At 37.8% G+C, this 21422-nt stretch overlaps 1 protein-coding gene across 6 annotated transcripts in view; it reads left to right on the plus strand.

Moving 5' to 3' along the window:
• Positions 1-21422, plus strand: part of SUCLG2 (succinate-CoA ligase GDP-forming subunit beta) — a 363845-nt gene that overhangs the window by 318347 nt on the left and 24076 nt on the right. For 3 of the 6 annotated variants that reach the window (XM_055079884.1, XM_055079887.1, XM_055079885.1), the window contains one exon: positions 20176-20316. The exons of 1 other annotated variant lie outside the window; for it this stretch is intronic. In XM_055079884.1, coding sequence (XP_054935859.1) covers positions 20176-20316 — 141 coding nt within the window. Of the gene's footprint in view, positions 1-6326; positions 6382-20175; positions 20317-21422 lie in introns of those variants that run through there. 2 more of the 6 variants (XM_055079890.1, XM_055079891.1) reach the window with 2 other exon arrangements.

Below are 21422 nucleotides of genomic sequence, written 5' to 3' on the forward strand. Positions count from 1 at the left end.
GCAGGCTCAGCGGCCATGGCTCACGGGCCCAGCCGCTCCGCGTCATGTGGGATCCTCCCGAACTGGGGCACGAACCCGTGTCCCCTGCATCGGCAGGCGGACCCTCAACCACTGCGCCACCAGGGAAGCCCTGGATTGGTTTTTTAAAGGCTTGTTTACAGAGACATGCAAGCTAGCTACAATAAGGTCATTCTTCCAGGAAAAATTCAAAAACACCAGATATGTGTTAAATTTCTTTTTCTTTTTTTTTTTTTAAAGAAACCATTTTGTCAGGTTTAAAACAAAGCATTTGAGAAAGCACCCTGTAGAAAGAGAACATATAAAGACTTGACTACAAGGAAACTCCCTGTTTCCGAGAAACTATTCTAGGGAAGAAAACTCCTTGTATCCAGATATAATTTTCAACTTATATTTATTTGGGGGTCCATTTATGACCATATGTGTTGATGTCTGTTTGCCCGCCTAATAGAGGAATACTTTGCAATGATATGTAAAATCTGCTTTTTAAAAGAAACAGATAAAGTATGTAGTGTTTACCAAAGCTATCAAAATATTTGTACCATCACTTTGCATTGATATTCTGGTCTAGAAGAATTAGGGCCTGGCAAAATCTTAAATAACTTGGTATGTTTTTTAACATTATCTTTTAAAATCAAGATTGCAGTATAATTTACATACATTAAAAGTCTTCTATTTTAAAACTACAAATGGTGAGTTTTGACAAGTGTATACAATAATGTAAGCACCGTCACAATCATAATGAGAACATTTCCATCACCTCAAAAATTCCCCTTGGGCTCCATTACAGACAATCCCCTCTCCCCACTCCTGGTCCTTGGTGATGACTGATCTACTTATTGTCACTATAATTCTATCTTTTCTAAAATTTCCTATAAATGGGAAGATACTCTTTTTAAAAAATTAACAGCTTTAATGAGCTGTAATTCATATACCCTACAACTCACCCGTTTAAAGTATACAGTTCAGTGTTTGTATGTTTGTTTCAAAATATTCAGAGATATCTGCAACAGCCACCACAGTCAATTTTAGAAAATTTTCATCATCTTTAAAAGAAACTCTGCACCCTTTAGACATCACTCTCCTGCCTTTCCATTCCTCCAGTCCTAAGCAACTGCTTATCTATTTTCTGTCTGTAGAAAGAACAGATTTCCCTGTTCTGGACATTTCATAGGAATGGAATCATGTAACATATAGTCTCTTGTGGCTACCTTCTTTCACTTAGCATAATGTTTTCAAGGTTCATCCACGCTGTAGTGTGTATCAGTACTTTCTTTCTGTGGCTGACTAACCCTTCCATCATACAGATGGGCCCCATTTTGTTTATCCATTCACCAGCTGATGGATGTTTGGATTGTCTTCCTTAGGCTGTTATAAATATACTACTATGAACATTCATGTACAAGTTTTTGTGTGGACATATGTTTTCAATTTCCCTGGGTGGAGTAAATTGCTGGGTCATAGGATAACTCTGTGTTTAATTATCTGAGAAAAGTCCAGACTGTTTTCCAAAGCATCTGTACCATTTTACATTCTAGCCTTCAGTATATGAGGATTCTATTTTCTCCATATTCTTTCAACATCGGTTATCATCTGACTTTTTTATTCTAACCATCCTAGTGGGTAGTCTTTGGTAACTAATTCAATCTCCTCACTTGTTAGAGGTATATTAAAATGGTCTGTTTCACCTTGAGTCAGTTTTGGTAGTTTGTATCTTTATTGGAATTTATACATTTCATCTAAATTATTTAATTTGTTGGCATACAATTGTTTGTAGCATTTCTTTATAGTCATTCGTATTTCTGTAAGTTCAATGGTAATGTCCCTTCTTATTTCTGACTTTCGTAATTTGCCTCTTTTCTCTTTTATTCTTGGTTAATCTAGCTAAAGGCTTGTAAATTTTGTTCATCTTTTCAGTGAACCAAGTTTTTGTTTTTTATATTATTTTTATATTCTCTATTTTACCAATTTATGCTCTAATCTTTATTATTTCCTTCCTTCTGCCTGCTTTAAATTTAGGTTGTTCTTTTCCAAATGTTTTAAGGTGGTAGTTAAGGTTTTTGATTTGAGATTGTCCTTCTCTCTTAATAAAGGAATTTACAGCTATAAATTTTCCTCTGAGCACTGCTTTAGCAGTATCACATAAGTTTGGGTAAGTTGTATCTTTATCATCATTCATCTCAAAGTATTTTCTGTTGCCCTTTTGATTTCTTCTTTGATTCACTGTTTATTTATGAGTGTTTTGTTTAATTTCCACATATTTAGAAGTTTTTCCTGCGATTGATTTCTAACTTTATTTCTTTATGGTTGGAGAACATACCGTGTATTATTTTTATCCTTTCAAATTTGTTGAGGTTTGTTATATGGCCTAGCACCCTGACTCTATTGGAAATAGGTACTTTTTGTTTCTGGCTTCCTTCATTTAGCATAATGCTTTGGGATTCATCCATGGTGTCGCATTCATAATGGTTCTGTTTTTAATGGTGAATAATGCTCCATTGTACAGGTATGCCACAATTTGTTTATTCATTATATAGTTGATGTATATTTGGTTTGTATCCAGTTATTGAGTATTATGAATAAATCTGATGTGAGCACTTGCATACAAGATTTTGTATGGAAATATATTTTTGTTTCTCTTGGGAAAATACCGAAAAGAAGGATTCTTACATCATAGGATGTGTGTATATTTAATTTTATGAGATACTGCCAAACTCTTTTTCCAAAGTATCTGTATCATTTGCATTCTTACTATTAAATGTATGAGTTTCCAGCTCAACATCCTTTCCAAAACTTGGTATTGTTAGTCATTTTAATTTAACTGTTCTAGTGGATGTAATGGTATCTAATTGTGGATTTAATTTGAATTTCCCAAATTAATGATGATGTTGATTGTTGTTTCATGTACTTACTTGCCTTAGTGTATCTTCTTTGGCAAGTGTTTCCTCATTTTTCTAAATTGTATTTTTCATAGTCTTATTAATGCATTGTGAGAGTGTTTTTATATATCCTAGATAAAATTATTTTTTGTCAGATAATCATTTTGCAAATATTTTTCCCAGTCTGTGACTTTCATTTCTGTAACACTGTCATTTAATATTTTAATTTTGATGATGTTCACCATCAAAATTCTCATTCATAGTTTATGCTTTTTGTATCCTAGGAAATCTTGCCTAACCCAAAGCTACAAACGTTCTTCTCTTATGTTTATTTCTAGAAGTTTCTTGTTTATATGTTCTTGTAGCATTTTTGTATATTTCTTAGGATATCCTACAAGGACAATCATGTCATCTGCAAATTAAGAGAGTTTACTTTTTCCTTTCCAATCTGTATGATTTTATTATCTTTCTTTTTAGGCTTATTGTGTTAGCTACAATGAAATATAATATATTTTTAGACAAAAATTTTGAGAGGGGACATCCCTGAATTGTTCCCAGTTTTAGGGGAAACAAAATATATATGAATATGAGGTGAAGACTATTTTGTAGATGCCTTTTATCAAGTTAAGGAAGATCCTTTCTTTACTGTTCCTAATTAACTGAGAGTTTTTATCTTGACAGCATGTTGATTTTGTCAAATGCTTTTTCTGCATCTATTGAGATGGCCATATAATGTTTCTTTTTTCAGTCTATTAATGTTATAAATTACACTGATTTTTGAATGTTAAACCAAACATGCCTACCTATGATGAATCTCACTTGGCCACAATGTATTAGCCTTTCTCTATATTGCCAGACTCAATTCACTAATATTTTGTTAAGGATTTTTTCAGCTTTGTTTATAAGGGATGTTTGTCTGGAATTATTTCTTCTTGTAATGTTTTTGTTTTTAATATCAGGGGTATGATGGCCTTATAAAATGAACTGAAATGTGTTTTCTTCTCTTCCATTTACTGGCTGAGCTTATCTGGATTATTCTTTCTTTTCTATAAATATTTGGTAGGATTCACTAGTGAAAACTGTAGTTTTCTTTGTAGGAAGGTTTTTTTGTTTTTTTTTTTTTTTTTTTTTTTTCCAGTACGCAGGCCTCTCACTGTTGTGGCCTCTCCAGTTGCGGAGCACAGGCTCCGGACATGCAGGCTCAGCGGCCATGGCCCACGGGCCCAGCCACTCCGCGGCATGTGGGATCTTCCCAGACCGGGGCACGAGCTCTCAACCACTGCGCCACCAGGGAAGGTTTTTAACTACAAATATAAATTGTCAATTTTTTTGTTTTGAAATTGAAAATAAAATTACTGCTTTTATGATACTGAAGAACAAAGGTGGATATTTTCTTAAATCAAACAAAGCAGCACGTTCTTTGTTTTTAAAATGAGTTTAAAAGCTGTATTTGAATATTAATAGGTTATAGCCATTACTTTCTTCTCTGTATGTTTCATTCTCTACAAGTATTAAAACTCACTTTTTCTTCTAGGAATGCTATTTTAAATCACTCTTTGTAGTGAGTGATTATTCCTACAGCTGCATGGATTACCTATTACTGAAATGTGAATTCTAGTTTCCATTTAGTTATATTATAGTTTAATTTTCTATTCAGCTAATTTAGGAAATGTGTTCAGTTTAATTGGAACAGAGTATACCTATATGGTTGAAGGCTTCTTTCAATTTATATATTGAATCCTGCTAAATACTTTTGTGTGTTATCTTAAGGATTGTTGTATCAATCACATTCATTCTGTTCTCTCTGAATGAGGTTTAGGCAAATCATCATCCCTTTTCTCCTCTGTAAAGAGGATTTTAGTACTGCTGTTTCTAAAGAGCAAAATGGTGACAGAATGGTGTTTTCAGTGTATTCAAACAGTCACACACATATTTATATTCATATTTATCTATTTCAAGCAAGTACTTGCTTACTGGAACTACTATTCTGGCCATTGTGGCTTAGAGACTTTGGCAAAAGCAGCCTCTCTGAGACTGGATTTGTTGCAGGTACATCCGTAGGATGAAGTTTTGCTGATATATCCATAGAATAAGCACATCTCTGTTAAGACTAATCTGGAGTCTTCTTAGGCTTTACTTTTTTCCAGCTTTATTAAGATATAATTGACATGTAACATTGTGCATGTTTAAGGTGTACAGTGTGTTGGTTTGATACACTTAGATATTACAGTGTGTCACCTCACACCTGTTAGAATGTCTGTCATCGAAAACACAAGAGATAAGTGTTGGCGAGGATGTAGAGAAAGGGGAACTTTGAGCACTGTTGGTGGGAATGTAAATTGGTACAACCACTATGGAAAACAATATGGAGATTCTTCTTTGGCTTTAGAAGCTCCAGCTAGAGTGGGAGAAGATACATGGCATACAATAGTTTTGCCTAACCAGATAATCGGAGGAACTGGAATTAAAAGAATGTTTCTGGCTTGTATGTATTAGCTTCTGCCTATAACTGTTGCTAGTATTTCTAGATTATTCATGCTAGATCTTCTTTTAGAACTCTATTCATTCCTAACTAATGCCATTTCCCCCTTTCTTCATCAATTGTTCTGCATATTTTTTCCTACCTTTTAATTCACTCCTTCTTCTCATAACAATACCTCTTCAGTAAGAAAATTAAGACAATTTGCTATTAACTTTCTCAACTTGGTAACTTCATATAGTTTATCCTTACATTCATTTATTTTGTTTCTTTCCATTCAATGAGAATAATATTTACTGCTCTCCACTGAGTGTGCTTATTGGTGTGATTACCGGTGAACTCTATGTTAATAATTCTAAAAGAAAGTAAACTTCTGTCTTTGGAGCTCAGATAAAATTAAAGATAGATGAAACTCTCAGAATGTTTTTGGTGGTTGCTACCTAACCTCTATTCTTAAGTCTCATTTATTGAAGTATAATTTGTATAGAATAAAATGAAATTATTTTAATTATAAATCTCATGGATTTTGACCAACAAATATAGTGCTCTAGACACCACTATAATTAAGATACAGAACAGTTATAGCATCCCCAAAATCCCCTATTTCTCTTTGTCATCAACCCTTCCCCGCCACCTCCAACCACAGAAAATCACTGTCTGTTTTCTATCTCTATTGTTTGTCTTTGTAATAATGTCATATAAATGGAATTATACAGTACTTAGCCTTTTGAGTCTGGCTTATTTTACTTAGCATAATTCATTTGATATTCATTTATGTTGTGTGAAACAGTACTTCATTCCTTTTTATTGCTGACTGATATTTCATTGCCTGGATGTACTACAGTTTTTTAACCATTTTAAAAATTGAAGTATAATTAATTTACAATGTTCTGTTAGCTTCAGGTGTACAGCAAAGTGATTAATTTCCATATATATGTTCTTTCTCACAGTCTTTTCTATTATAGGTTATTACAAGACTTTGAATATAGTTCCCTGTGCTATAAAGTAGGTCCTTGTTGTTTATCTATTACATACATAGTGGTGTGTATATGTTAATCCCAAACTCCTAATTTATCTCCTCCCCCATCCTCACCCCCCACTCTAGTAACCATAAGTTTGTTTTCTATGTTGGTAAGTCTGTTTCTGTTTTGTAAATAAGTTCATCTGTATCATTTTTTTAGATTCTACATGTAAGTGATATCATATGATATTTGTCTTGGTCTGACTGATTTCACTTAGTATGATAATCTCTAAGTCTATCCATATTGCTTCAAAAGCATTAATTTATTATTTTTTATGGCTGAGTAATATTCCATAGTGTATATATGTACCACATCTTCTTTATCCATTCATCTGTTGATGGACACTCAGGATGCCTCCATGTCTTGGATATTGTAAATAGTGCTGCTATGAATACTGGGGTAGGTGTGTCTTTTCAAATTAGAGTTTTGTCTGGATATATGCCAAGGAGTAGGATTGCTGGATCATGTGGTAGCTCTATGTTTAGTTTTTTAAGGAACCTCCATACTGTTCTCCATAGTGGCTGCACCAGTTTACATTCCCACCAACAGTGTAGGAGGGTTCCTTTTTCTCCACACCCTGTCCAGCATTTATTATTTTGTACTACAATTTTTTCAACCAGTTCATCAACTGAAGGATATTTGGGTTGAGTGTATTGTGGGTTATATGGTAAATGTATGTTTAACTTAATAAGAAAATGCCAGGCTGCTTTCTAAACAACTATACCACTTTGCATCCCCACCAGCAACATATGAGAATTACAATTGTTCTGCATCCTCCCTAGCACTTGGTATTATCAGATTTTTTTAAAAATTTAAGCCATTCTAATAGATATATAGTGGTATCTCATTGGGGTTTTAATTTAAATTTTCCCAATGATTTATGATGTTGAACATTTTTTGTTTATCTGTTTATTTGCCAGCTCAGGACTTGGCCTACATTACCATGCTGAATAATAAAATAAAATAAAATTATAACTACTTTCAGAGGATGCTGGGCCTGATCTCATAGATACAACTATCGGGCCATTACATATCTATGTGTTTAAATTAGTCGAAGGTCAGTGGATGTGGACCGAGCCTCAGCTAAACTTTGTCTAAATGGTACTTGTCTTAAGTTAGATTGCCTGCAAAAAACAGTGTTTGAAAAGGGCTTGCATGTAGTCATTTATTTTTGGAAATTATCCCAAGGAGGAGGATGGAGGTCAGGGAAGATGAAGCAAAGATCCAAGAGTGTTATTGAGATGATCACTTTTAGGGCAACCATAGCTCAATTCTGGATCAAGATTTAGCTTCACTGAAGCAGCCATGATTTGTTTTTCTTCTTGTTTAATTTCTTTTTTCTCTCATCTTCCTCTCCTCCCTCTATCTTTCCTAATATTCCTTCCCATTCTCCCATAGTAACTGTTATGACAAATGCACAATCAAAAGTGAAGAAATATCTATTGTCCAGAAAAGATAAAAAGGACCCAGTTCTCTTTACATCATGATTCCTAAGTCTGTGAGCACTGTGAGGGTAAAAAATTATGCTTTACTCCATTTGTTCAATATTCAGCCTGTGTAGAGAACCTGGAATATAGTAAATGCTCAGAAATCCTATTTTGAATGAAATAATGAATGAATGAGGCTTTAGGCCATTCCCAGATCACTAGAAAGTTCTCCCCCTGACTTTTTTGTGTCTAGTTATAGAGAAAACTATATAGCTAACTATGCTACAATTTTTTAAACACTCCGGAAGCTTCTGAAAAATAATTCATGAGATTTTCTTTCTTGCTATTCATTGGATGAAGTGCAGACTTCACAATAGGTCAGCACTTCATGCACGACCTTCTCCAAGGCTCTCAAAAACATCTCTTTTTATATCAGAATAGAATCTATGGAGACTTCTGTGTTGCATTTGCATTGGAAGCCTGCCTTAACAACCAGTGTTCCTCTTCCTATAATTCAGGCTCTAAGACACCAGTTTTTCTCACCCAGGCCTGTGAACAATGATCTATCCACCCAAGTTAGTAATATTAAGTTAAATTTATGCAGCTAGGTTTTCAGCATATTTCACATTTCGAGCTGCATTCTTCTTCCATAGCCTGCATATGAACAACAGCTTTAGTTATAAATGTTTCCCAGTGAACCAGCACTCCAGATGATAGAAATGAAATTTACTGTATTTCTTACAAAGTTCTGACATGAATCCCACCAATCACCGTGACACTCAGCTTAGAAACCTTACTTGCCTTTGCAACTGGTGTTTTATCACTCTAAAGTGCACTGGCAAGACTTAAAAGTCCTCTGATCGATAACTTTTTTAAGAGCATGGGCAGAGTATTGTCAAGTGAACATATTCTTGACTGGCAAGGAGCAGAGGAACCAGTTCACTTAGTAGAATATAGGGATGATTACAGTCTACCTTGAATAATAACAATAATAATTATCAACACTGTTTATAGAAAGGAAAAAGGGGCAGCAGAAAGCATGTCCTGTATTTTAAAATGCCTTTCAAATCTGTCTTCTTTCTGATACCTCACTTTTTTCTTCCTAATGACATATGATCACATATGATCACATATGATCATCTTTTTCACGTCAAATGAATTATTTGAAATAGAAATTTTAATTCATATATATCACTGTTGCTCTTGGATAAAATGAAGATGCCAGTTTGCTGGTCTGCTGAATATTAATTTTCTCTCTCTCTCTTTCTCTCTGTGTCTAACACATACACACACACACACACACACACACACACACACACATTCCCTCACTCATTCACACCCACATAAACTACATTGCTTGTCATTTGTAATATTTGCATGACAACCTACCTTGGAAAGCATTTCTATCAGCCCATTACATCTCATTTTGTCCCCACTGCCTATCTGTAGGTAATTCTCATGCCCATTTTTAAGCGAGAAAGCAGATGCCCAGGGAGATTCAGTGACTTGAACCCACACTGTCTTACTTTTGTCTTGGTGCTCTTCTACTACACTTGTGGAGATTATAAAATCATCTACGGCAAATGGTTATTTTGAGGATTACATAAGACAACACACATGGGGCACTTAGCACAGGGCCTGGTACATAGAAGAGCTAAGAAGACAGTAGTTCAATCTACAGTGACCTAGAGGAAATACATATCATACTAGATACCTTTGTCTGCCCCTTACCCCAGCCTATTGAGGTAGATATATCTCCTTGGGCACAATTCTCAAAAGATTGTTTATCTTACTCAGCCTTAAAATAATACTGCTTTCCAAAATGATATGCGTGTTGTACTTTTAACACAGGATATTTGTGTCAATAAACCTCCATGAAAAGACAAGTTGGCTACCTCCAGTTCCTAGCACGGAAATCCATATTCAAAGTATCAACACTGTGTGGACTTTTATAAAACTCACTATACATATATATATATATATATATATATATATATATATTTTTTTTTTTTTTTTTTTTTTTTTTTTTTTGCGGTGCGGGGGCCCCTGCTGCGGCCTCCCCGCCGCGGAGCACAGGCTCCGGACGCGCAGGCCCAGCGGCCATGGCTCACGGGCCCAGCCGCTCCCCGGCAGGCGGGATCCCCCCGGACCGGGGCACGAACCCGCGTCCCCTGCATCGGCAGGCGGACTCCCAACCACTGCGCCACCAGGGAAGCCCTCACTATATTTTTTGATTATCATAACTCAGCTTAAAATTCTGACATTTGAAGATTTTACATTTGTATCAGAAAGTGGTTCATAATACCTTTCTTAGGTCACACAGGAAGCAGACTGTGAAATAGAGATGAGCATGCCGGAAGTTTGTTGGAGAAGGTCGCTGGGGTCAACATCTGTGAGGCGCCTGGAAGCAGGGTTGAGCAGGGAAAGGATGTTGTAGCTGCAACAGAACCTCAGCCGGAAGCTGGGGTGCCCATTCAGAGTTGACCAACCTCGGCATTTCCATGTCCTCATCAACCAGTCATTGCATGCAGGCCTTCTCTGATGAAGGGCAAGGCCTAGAGTGTAACTCAGCTGAGACCCATCAGCCACCAACACTCCCAGCTACTGTGAATGAGGACTGAGGTGCAGGCCTGAAGAGGGTATCTATGCCTCACAGCACAGCATCTCCTGCAAAGCAGCATCTGCTCCGATTCTCTTTCTGCATCTCTCCTGTGCACTTATGTGTTCTGATGCTTTCTTGACCTCATTTTAAAAGAGATGGCAGACAGAATGACTCCTCTTGAATGCTTTTCTTTTGGATTTGTCATTGTGATTCTAGTATCATTTTTTTGGTCTCTTAACCTTAAAAGATACTAGGATTAGGAGTTTTAAAAAGCACCTTGCTGGACTGATTTCCATTATGGTAATAATTTGAGTGAGGCCAAGGATCCTGGCAGGAAACAAATGGCAGACTCAAATAGGGGTAACCAAAAAGAGTTTAATGAAGGGACCATTTAGAAATAGGGTGGGCAAAGTTAAGGGAAACTAACAGTGAATGATGAAACCCTCGTTTGGGCAGCAGTGGAAATCTATCACAGCCCCTAAGCTTGAAGGACAAGGAGAGGGATAAATTAAGGAAACTGGAGAGAGAATAGTCTGACAAGAGCCATGACCTTTGGAAGAGGAACACAGCCATTAACAATCCAGCAGGGAAGGTGCTGGATCAATAAGTGCACTGACCTCACTCTTCTGCCACCCTCTGATCACCTGCTGGTGCCACCCATAGGCTGAACACAGCCAGAATGCAGTGGGTGAGGGAGCCTGTGGATGAAGACTGGGTGGGTCAGCCTCCTAGGTACATAGCAGGATAGAGGAGGTCTGGAGCAGTAAGTCAAAGGTTTCCCTTTATGGCCTTGTGCCATTTCCAATGCCATTCAGGTTTTTAACATCCATGTCAATTTTTGAAGCCTTTTTCTAAGGATCAACTCGAGTGCATATCATCCTCAGTTCCTTCCATACTTGCCTCCTACAAACCTTTTCCACCTAGTAAGCAGAACATTATTCTTAAAACACAATTCTCCTGCTACATACTTTCTGAAAAAGTCCTCAGTGTCTACCCACTGATCTTAAAAACAAAGGGCAATCATGTAGCATTACCCACAAGATTCTTGGTCTGATCCTGTGTACACCTGCCCCAGCCTCATTATGTGCCAGCCATCCCCTTGTGCACATCTCTCTGGTCCTTGAATAATCTATCTCCTCTTCACTTCCCCTCCTCCTGTTCCCTCTCTCTAGAACACACTGGGCCTAGTTAACCTCCCCTGGTCCTTTACATCTCACTTCGAAGATCTGCTTCTCCTGCAAAAATTCTCTGATCCTTCCTCCTCTATGCCGGAATACTGCAGAATCCCCTGGCAAATGCTTTCATGGCAATCTACATTCTTCCTCCTAGCACTTTTCTCAATTTGCAATTTTATAGAACTGTTTACTGTCCATTTTCCTTAGACTGTACATTCTAGGAGGGCAGAATCTAGCACCAGGTCTTCTGGCATGTAGTAGGTACTCAGGAAATATTTATTGAATGGATGTGTGAATGAATATCTGAATGAATGAGTGAATTGGACTGTGTGGGAAACTTAACAAACTAGATAACTCATACCTGCTTAAAGGGGCAGATATAAAAAGTCACTGCAGATCACAGGCTCGGTGCTGCCAGGAAGTGATGTGAGCCTAATGTTGCTGGAACTTTCTGTGTTTTAACTGACCTCAACAGTGACCTTGATCTAATGTAAAATCTCTCAATTTTCAAATGTTAGTCACTAATTCCAGTTTATTTGAAAACAGTATGCAGTCCAAGGAAAACACTGTGTGAACAGAATTCAACCCAGGGGCTACTTGTTTTCATTCTTGGTATACTCAGCTTCAAAGAAGGTAAAATTTCACATCAGAGTTTCTCTGTTTAGCATGTAGACCCAAGACTTTTTTTTTCTAATGTTGCTATTAATGTGTGAATTTAACTTACATTTATTTATAATCAATTAATGGTCTACCCTAGCTTTCACTTAATCATAATAAATCAAGATATTTTAAAGGAACCATTAGGCAGAAGACAAGATCTACGGAGTAGCCAAACATTCCTACTAAAAATATGAATTTGTAAACATTGGCTCATCTCGCCTTTTTAATGATTACTTACAGAAAATGCATTAATTAAAATGAGTAGTGTTTTTTTTTAATGGCAAATGATTTTTTCATGAACATAAAACTTTGCTTGAAGACAACTTGCAGCGAGAGAAAAACATGTTTCTGTGGAATTCATCATTCGTTTCAACCCCTGTTTCCATTTTCACCACTCAGTATACATTTGCTTAAAAGTGCTACATATGGGCTTCCCTGATGGCAAGTGGTTGAGAGTCCGCCTGCCGATGCAGGGGACACGGGTTCGTGCCCCGGTCCGGGAAGATCCCACATGCCGCGGAGCAGCTTAGGCCCGTGAGCCATGGCCGCTGAGCCTGCGCGTCCGGAGTCTGTGCTCCGCAACGGGAGAGGCCACAACAGTGAGAGGCCCGCGTACCGCTAAAAAAAAAAAAAAGGTGCTACATAGTACAAGCACTGAAGACAAGAAATGGAAGGGAAATTGGGGGATGAACCCACCGTGGAACAAATAAAGCTACCACGGAAACTCTCTGAACAGTATATAACATACTTTCAGAAACATCGTGCAGATTTTTTAATGCCCTCCTGAAAAGAGGTAGATTTGAGCTCTTTACTCAATCCAGTGAATGTTCTGTTGGGAATGAGAATACCCTCACCACACCAAATCACAATTTTCTGAAGAGAGGTGCAGACCCTCTTAGGCCATTTTTTTTTGTATTTTCAAGAGCTGTATATTATTTCCCCCCATTCTGCCACTGCTTAGAATGAAGAAACGTATCTCAACTGCTGATGTCAAATGCTGTCAACGTCAAATGTCTTTCATCCAGGGTTAGGTGTCCTGGAGCCTTTCAAGCTCCTCCCCTTGGAAAGCCTGCGTGGCTTGTCACCTGTGATATTTTCCACGCGAAGAGGTATGTGGTATAAATCCCGAGGCATATGTTTTTTAACCATCTTGCTAATACAGACTCTAAACATGAAGCTGCATAGTAATTAGATCACCACTGAATTGAAGACATTCAGACTGTACTGCAGGTCACACCGAGGAATTATTTACAAGCCCTCATTCCGTTCTCCCAAATAGGAAGTTTCACCATGAAGCTCAAAGTGAGCTGTCTTTTCAAACTTGGAAGCAAATTTTGAATGGAAAATATTTTTTTCCTTTCATATGGAATGTCATTACAAAGAAGACTTTTATAAACAGACTTGATTGCATAGTGTCCTGGTCAAGCTTCACGTACATAAGAGTTCATGTATTTTTTTTTGAAGTAATTGTCTGTAGCTTCCTAGATGTTTTCATTTCAAGACATACATAGAATATATGTACAAGATTCCAGAGGCTACGTATGGTCTAAAGCCTCCCAACCAGAAGCCCTGAAATTTGTAGGGATTAATATCCCTGCACACTTTTAAAGTATTCAGGGCACACTAGTTGGGAAATTCTGACTAGGAGCACCTACCTCTATGAACATTGTGTTATAGATCAATTTCACATAGCAAAGAGCAATAATGAAAATATTTAAATTATTTCCAATAAGCATCTTTTCTATTAGCTTACCAAACATAACCTGCTATATTAAAAGATTATTCTAATTATGATCCCCAACACTGATATTTTCTATGTGAGTAGAAATCTTTTTAAGTGTAAATATATCTATTTCATGTTGAGTATAACAGTTTCAGGGACACCTTCAAGAAGTAAATTACAGTCCCAAACCATTTAGTGTTTGTCACTTGATGTAGATTCCCACTTGGTAAGTGGACAGGTTTTCTCTTTTCAAATAAACAAGTTTATTATATTTTGAGTAAGGTAAATAATAAGTGCTTGTGAATCAGTATTTTTAAATTGTACCATGATAATCCATAGAGTATTCACTGAAGATGGGTGAGGAAGGTGAGAAGAAAAAAGAATTCCTAGCATAAAAGTTCCTTATTGACTCTATTATTCATATTTCAATGTTAGGGAAAGCCCCAGATTGGTTTGTTTGACTCTTTACCTGAAACTTCTACCACCAGTTGTTCGAGGAGGCAAACCCATGGGAAACCATAAAAACCTTCAGGAATTTCCACTGCCTGTCTCATTAAAAAATATGTTTATTTCCATATAAAAAAACATATAGTAGTGTACTTCATCTACCAATAAAGAGACAAATTAATACCAATAACTAGAGTAAGTGACCGTAAGAGTGAAGTATCATCTGTCTTTTCTTACTTTTAAAACGATTACTCTGATGAGAAAAATCTAACACAAGAAATAAAATAATTTAAGCAGAGTTAATTACTGACCAAGTTGATGTGGTAGGCTACAGTATTGTCTCACATCTACTAAAAGACATTGATAGTTTCCATGTCCTCCTCAGTAAATTACAAAATTGTCTCAAAATCAGTACTTTTTAGTAGCTAATTGCATTTTCTCAAGATGTTGCTCTTTATCTTTACTTCCTCTCCATTGTCTTCATGGTGACAGATGGGATTCAATGGCATCCCCCTGGCTCCATCTCTGGAAACTTCATTTCCTTTAACGTCAGTGCCCTGGGCTGTTGTTTCTCCCCATTGCCCTTCCCCCTTTCCACTTAGGAACGCATTATCTCATGAAGTATGGTGGCTTTGTTGCATCCTCAGTAGATACAGTTTCATGGTCTATTGCCCTTCTTTGTAATCACCAATCCATCTCCTGTTTCCATTTCCTATTTGCTCTGTGTCCTCCTATTCCATAGGAAGATATTGGCATTAATATCAGTCATGGATCATAGGGCTTAAGATCCTTCCTGTATCTCGAAGCTTTTGGTAATTGCTTATAAAATACCATTTGAATAGTAAAGATGTAGACATGCTGCTTTCAGAGGTGATTCCATACTTCTGCAAGTGCAAGGAAGCTGAAAATAAAGAGTCTCGCAATTGTGCACTATATAAGGAGAGTAACAATAATATTATAATGTTAATGCTGGGGAATACATACCCTCAATTTTTCAGCTGAAATTTGTGAGAAAATATGAATACAAAAGCAGTCATATGCCACCTTCTTTTTCAGCCTTTTCTGTATTAAGAGGTGAATATGGCATTGTTGTTAGGTGCCAGAAACTATAGCTTCTAGAAGCCATAGAGGAGAAACTGGAAAATCAGAAAAGTTATTCAGTAGTTTCTGCCTGACAATCATGATTAACTTCCCAAGTAAATTCATCAGAGAGTAACCTGAAACCCTGAACCTAGGTTACCTCATATTTTGGTTATAGAGATATCACCAGTATTTCTTATGCATTAATTTTTATGCAAATTGTGACTTTCTACTTATTCAAATTGGTACTATTGGTCTGAGAATTTTATCAGATTAGAGAATTGATTCTCAAACATTCTCTCAGCATTCCACCTAACCCATCTGCTCTTATTTGTACCTGGATACTAATATACAAACCAAATAAGCTGAATATCTTGCATTCACCCATCCAGATCCCCTGTGTACCTTTTTTTTTTTTTTAACCTGGGTTTCTGTCCCAAGAGGCTGCCATGAGCTTCCTTGTCCTTTGGCTTCCTTTTGATTTCAACCATTGGGAACCCTGAGAGGAGACTGGAGGGGGAAAAGGAAGAGAGGTCTGGATATTTATTCTTCCTTCCTCTGAGGTTACCTTGTCCTGCATTTTCTCTAAACTGCTCTCAGAGTACATTTCTCTGCATGACCAGGTGGTAATGGTAACTGCTCTCTCTGATGTTGCGGGCATGGATATGGTGAGAGCTGAGCTACCACTAACACTTTATTCTTGCAATATCATTTTTGCAAATAGTTTTCTGTAGTTTTGTGTAGTTTCTGTAAAATAAAACCTCCTCTAATTATCTTAATTTGAATATGCTCTCTGTTTTCTGTCAGAACTTATCGATATACCAACTCATCAACTATAGACTTGTGCTCATTACTGGGTGTTGTATATGGTTTATATTCAATATTATAAAATGTGGCCATCTTAGCAATATAGATTTTTAAAAGATTAGCATAGTTTTGCCACTTTGAGAACCATTAAATAATAAACCAGCCATATTTTCATCAAGACTAAACTGAGAGGTAAGCAAAAGCATGAATGAATTTGCGAACAAAAAATAAGACCTGCGAAAAGTTTATAATTGGCTCCTAACATTGGCAAATATTACTAGGCAAAGGCTGGGTTTAGATCTCCATAAAGAAGACTAGTTTTTCTTGTTATAAGGTATCATAGTGAAATTACTTTAGCCATGACAGAAAAGAAATTTAAAGCGAGGGAAGTGGGCACTCTAATGCGATCATAGAAGAATCATAAATCTCACTCAGATTTGGCCAGTGTGGATTTGAACAATAGGGTTTTTAATTTTTTTCTGAATGAGAACTTCTGCTTTTGGAAAGATGAAATAGATGTACTTTCCCTGATCCTTCCCCATAAAGAAAGCTACAAATTCTGGACATTATAGGTTAAACAAATACAGGGAGACCCTGAAAGATGGAGAAAAAAAGGAAAACTAGCTAGGAACCTTGTAACCCAGGAATGACATGGTGCTGTGTTCCAGAGTTTTCTTTTTGGCCTCAGGGAAGAACAGCGTAGATAACACAAAATGGAATTCTAAAAAATGTTCAAGTAATCCATAGGAATATAGGAAAAAGAAAATAAAGAAATAAAAAAGAGGAAAGACCCAGGAAACAAAACATGAAATGGCAGACTTAAACCATAATACTCTAAGTACACAAATTTCAAGACAGAGATTAGCAGGATGGATTAAAAAAGATGACCAACTTATATTCTGTGTACAAGAAACTCACTTCAATTATTATGATATAGGTAGGTTGAAAGTAAAAGGATGAATAGAGATTTACCAAGCAAACATTAATCATACCATAAACAAATTATCTCAAAATGGATCTAAATGATAGAGATACAATTATAAAACTCCTATAAGACAACTTAGGAGTAAAGTTTTGTGACAGGCAATAGTTTCTTAAGTATGACACCAAAAACAAAAGCAGCAAAAGAAAAAATAGATAAACTGAATTTCATCAAAATTGAAACTTTTTTTCTAGAAAGGAGACCATCAAGAAAGTGAAAAGACAGTCCACAGAATTGGAGAAATATTTGCAAATCATGTTTGTGATAAGGGACTTTGAATGTATAAAGAATTCTTACAACTCAATAATCCAATTACAAAAATGGGCAAAGGAGTTGAATAAACATTTCTGTAAACAAGATATGCCATTGGCCAATAAACACATGGAAAGATATTGAACATGATTAGTCATCAGAAAAATGCAAATCAGATCCACATTGAGATACCATGTCACACTCACTAAGATAGCTAAATCAAAGACAGACAATAACAAGTGTTATTGAGGATGTGGAAAATGGGAATTCTCATGCATGTCTGGTGAGATTGTAAAATGGTAAAGTCACTTTGGAAAACAGTTTGACATTTCCTCAAAATGGTAAACATAGAGTTACCATATAACCCAGCAGTTCCAAACCTAGGCATATACCTAAGAGAAAGAAAACATATGTCTACATGAAAACTTGTACATTATTGTTCGTAGTAGTATTATTCATAATAGCCCAAAGTGGCAAACAACCAAAATGTTCAACAATTGATGAATAGATAAAATGTATATCCGTATGGAATGTTATTCAGCCAAAAAAAAAAGAATGAAGTACTGATGCATGCTACAACATGGAGGAACTTTGTAAAGCTTATGCTAAGTGAAGGAAGTCAGTTACAAAAGGCTACCTATTGTATGATTCCATTTATATGAAAAGTCTGGAGTAGGCAAATCTATAGAGACAGAAAGTAGGTTAATGTTGCCAGGGGCTGAATGGAGGAAGGAGTGGCTATGAGGCTTCCTTTTGGTGATGAAAATGTACTAAAATTAGATAGTAGTGGTGATGGTTATACCACTCTGTAATCATGCTAAAAACCACTGAATTGTATACTTTAAAAGAGTGAATTTTATGGTATATGAATTATATACCAGTAAAGCTGTTATTTATAAAGTTAAAAAAAATAAAACAAAACAAAGTGGGTGTGGTTATACAATGTCAGATAAAGTTGACTTTGGACCAAAGAAAATTACCAGGGACAGAGAGGGACAATACATACGATGAAATTGTCAATCCACCAAGTAGTATAGCTATCCTAAATGTTTATGCATCAAATAACCAAAATATGTGAAGTAAAAACTGATAGGACTGAAAAGAGAAATAGGCAAAATCACAATTATAATTGAAGACTTCAACATTCCTCTCTCAACAATTGATAGAACAACGATCCAAAAAATCAACAGGATATATCATCAACACCATTAACCAACAGGTTCTAATCAAAACATATAGAACACTCACACTCCTCCCAGCTACAGCAAAATACACATTCTGTTCAAGCATTCATAGAAAATATACTAACATAGACCATAACTGGGCCATAAACCAAACCTCAACAAATTTTAAAGAATTGAAATTGTCCAGATTGTGCTCTCAAGCTGGAAATGAAAAACAGAAAGCACAGGAAACTCTCCAAACACTTGGAAACTAAACAATGCACTTCTAAATAACCCATAGGATTAGAAAAGATGAAAAACCTCATAATCTAATTAGGAAACTAGAAAAATAAGATCAAATTAAACCCAAAGCAAGTACAAGGAAGGAAATAATAAATAGAAGCATAGAAATTAATAAAATTCAAATACTTGCACATGTTTTTGCACATGTGTTTGCGTATGTGTGTGCATGTATGTGGGCGTGTGCAGGGGTGCGTACATGTATTTGTGCATGTGGGTGTGGGTGTGTGTGCACATACGTTTGTATGCATATATTGTTACAATGAGGCTCTAGTATTTCACTTTTCCTCTCTTGACAGCTGCTGAAAATCTTTGGCCAGGTGTTCTAATCTTCTCCTTTAAGTGTCTATCATTCTTGTCCCACCCTGCGGTGTGCTAGGGTAGGATTCCTGTTATTCCTAACTTAAAGGAATGAGCTCCCTAACATTTAAAGCAAGGTGCCGGGCTTCTCCTTCTGATTGCATGATCCTGTAGCTTTCTGTCTCTCCTTCATAGATCTTTTTATCTGTTCTGCTTGAGCTGCAGGCACAGGATGACTTTCAAACCACTTTCCCTTGGAGAGACAAGCTGATTAAGTCCAAGTTGTAAAAATCTTTCTGATTCTAGAAACATAGGCTTGGTGATACCCTCCTCCCATTTGCTATAAAAGCCTAGAATCTTGCATTATTATTCTGTTACTCCCTCCAGAACATTGGTTATGGCAAAATGTGTTCACATGCACATTTGGATCCACAAGTTCACGGGCTCATGTGCCTGCATAACCATGTCAAAGGCAGGCAAGTGCCAGCAGGTGAACCACAGAAACCATATCAGTGCCTCTGTGCCCAGTTGTACTCCACTGCATCTGGGTGGTCGGAATCCCTTCAAGGTAGGGTGGGCAGTGTTTTTTGAGAGGATGATCCCTTCTACCTGATGAGGTCAGAATCTCCCCCAGTGCCTTACTCTTGACTGGGGAGTGATATATTTGACTGGATGAATTATAATTGACCGTTCCTATCCCTGGTTTACAGGAAAGAACATTCCATCCACTTACATTGTAGCAATTTTTGTAAAAATTGTCATTAAATTATACCTAAATGCAGAAAAGACTACTCATAACCATTGGTGTTAGACACATTTATTCAAAATCAATCATTTTCTGTTTAAAATTTACATGAAGGGGGACCTTCAAGATGGCAGAGGAGTAAGACGTGGAGACCACCTTCCTCCCCACAAATACATCAAAAATACATCTACATGTGGAACAACTCCTGCAGAACACCCACTGAACGCTGGCAGAAGAGCTCAGACTTCCCAAAAGGCAAGAAACTCCCCACGTACCTGGGTAGGGCAAAAGAAAAAAGGAAAAACAGAGACAAAAGAATAGGGATGGGACCCGCACCTCTGGGAGGGAGCTGTGAAGGAGGAAAAGTTTCCACACACTAGGAAGCCCCTTCACTGGCAGAGACGGGGGGTGTCGGGGGGGAAGTTTCGGAGCCACGGAGGAGAGCGCAGCAACAGGGGCGCAAAGGGCAAAGCGGGGAGATTCCTGCACAGAGAATCAGTGCCAACCAGCACTCACCAGCCTGAGAGGCTTCACTGCTCACCTGCCGGGGCGAGCTGGGGCTGGGAGCTGAGGCTTGGGCTTCGGAGGTCAGACCCCAGGGAGAGGACTGGGGTTGGCTGCATGAACACAGCCTGAAGGGGGCTAATGTGACACAGCTAGCCAGGAGGGAGTCTGGGAAAAGTCTGAAACTGCCGAAGAGGCAAGAGACCATTGTTTCGGGGGGCGCGAGGAGAGGGGATCCAGAGCGCCACTTATAGGAGCTCCAGAGACGGGTGTGAGCCGCGGCCATCAGCGCGGACACCAGAGATGGGCATGAGACACTAAAGGCTGCTGCTGCCGCCACCAAGAAGCCTGTGTGAGAGCACAGGTCACTCTCCACACCTCCCCTCCCGGGAGCCTGTGCAGCCCGCCACTGCCAGGGTCCCGTGATCCAGGGACAACTTCCCCGGGAGAACACACAGTGTGCCTCAGGCTGTTGCAACGTCATGCCGGCCTCTGCCGCCACAGGCTTGCCCCGCATTCCATTCCCCTCTTTCCCCACCCGGCCTGAGTGAGCCAGAGCCCCCTAATCAGCTGCTGCTTTAACCCCGTCCTGTCTGAGTGAGGAACAGATGCCCTCAGGCGACCTACATGCAGAGGCAGGGCCAAATCCAAAACTGAAACCCAGGAACTGTGCGAACAAAGAAGAGACAGGGAAATTTCTCCCAGCAGCCTCAGGAGCAGCAGATTAAATCTCCACAGTCTACTTCATGCACCCTGCATCTCTGGAATACCTGAATAGACAATGAATCATCCCAAAATTGAGGCAGTGGACTTTGGGAGCAACTGTAGACCTGGGGTTTGCTTTCTGCATCTAATTT

The sequence above is a fragment of the Physeter macrocephalus genome, chromosome 18 (assembly GCF_002837175.3).
Source record: "Physeter macrocephalus isolate SW-GA chromosome 18, ASM283717v5, whole genome shotgun sequence".
Lineage (NCBI taxonomy): Eukaryota > Metazoa > Chordata > Mammalia > Artiodactyla > Physeteridae > Physeter > Physeter macrocephalus.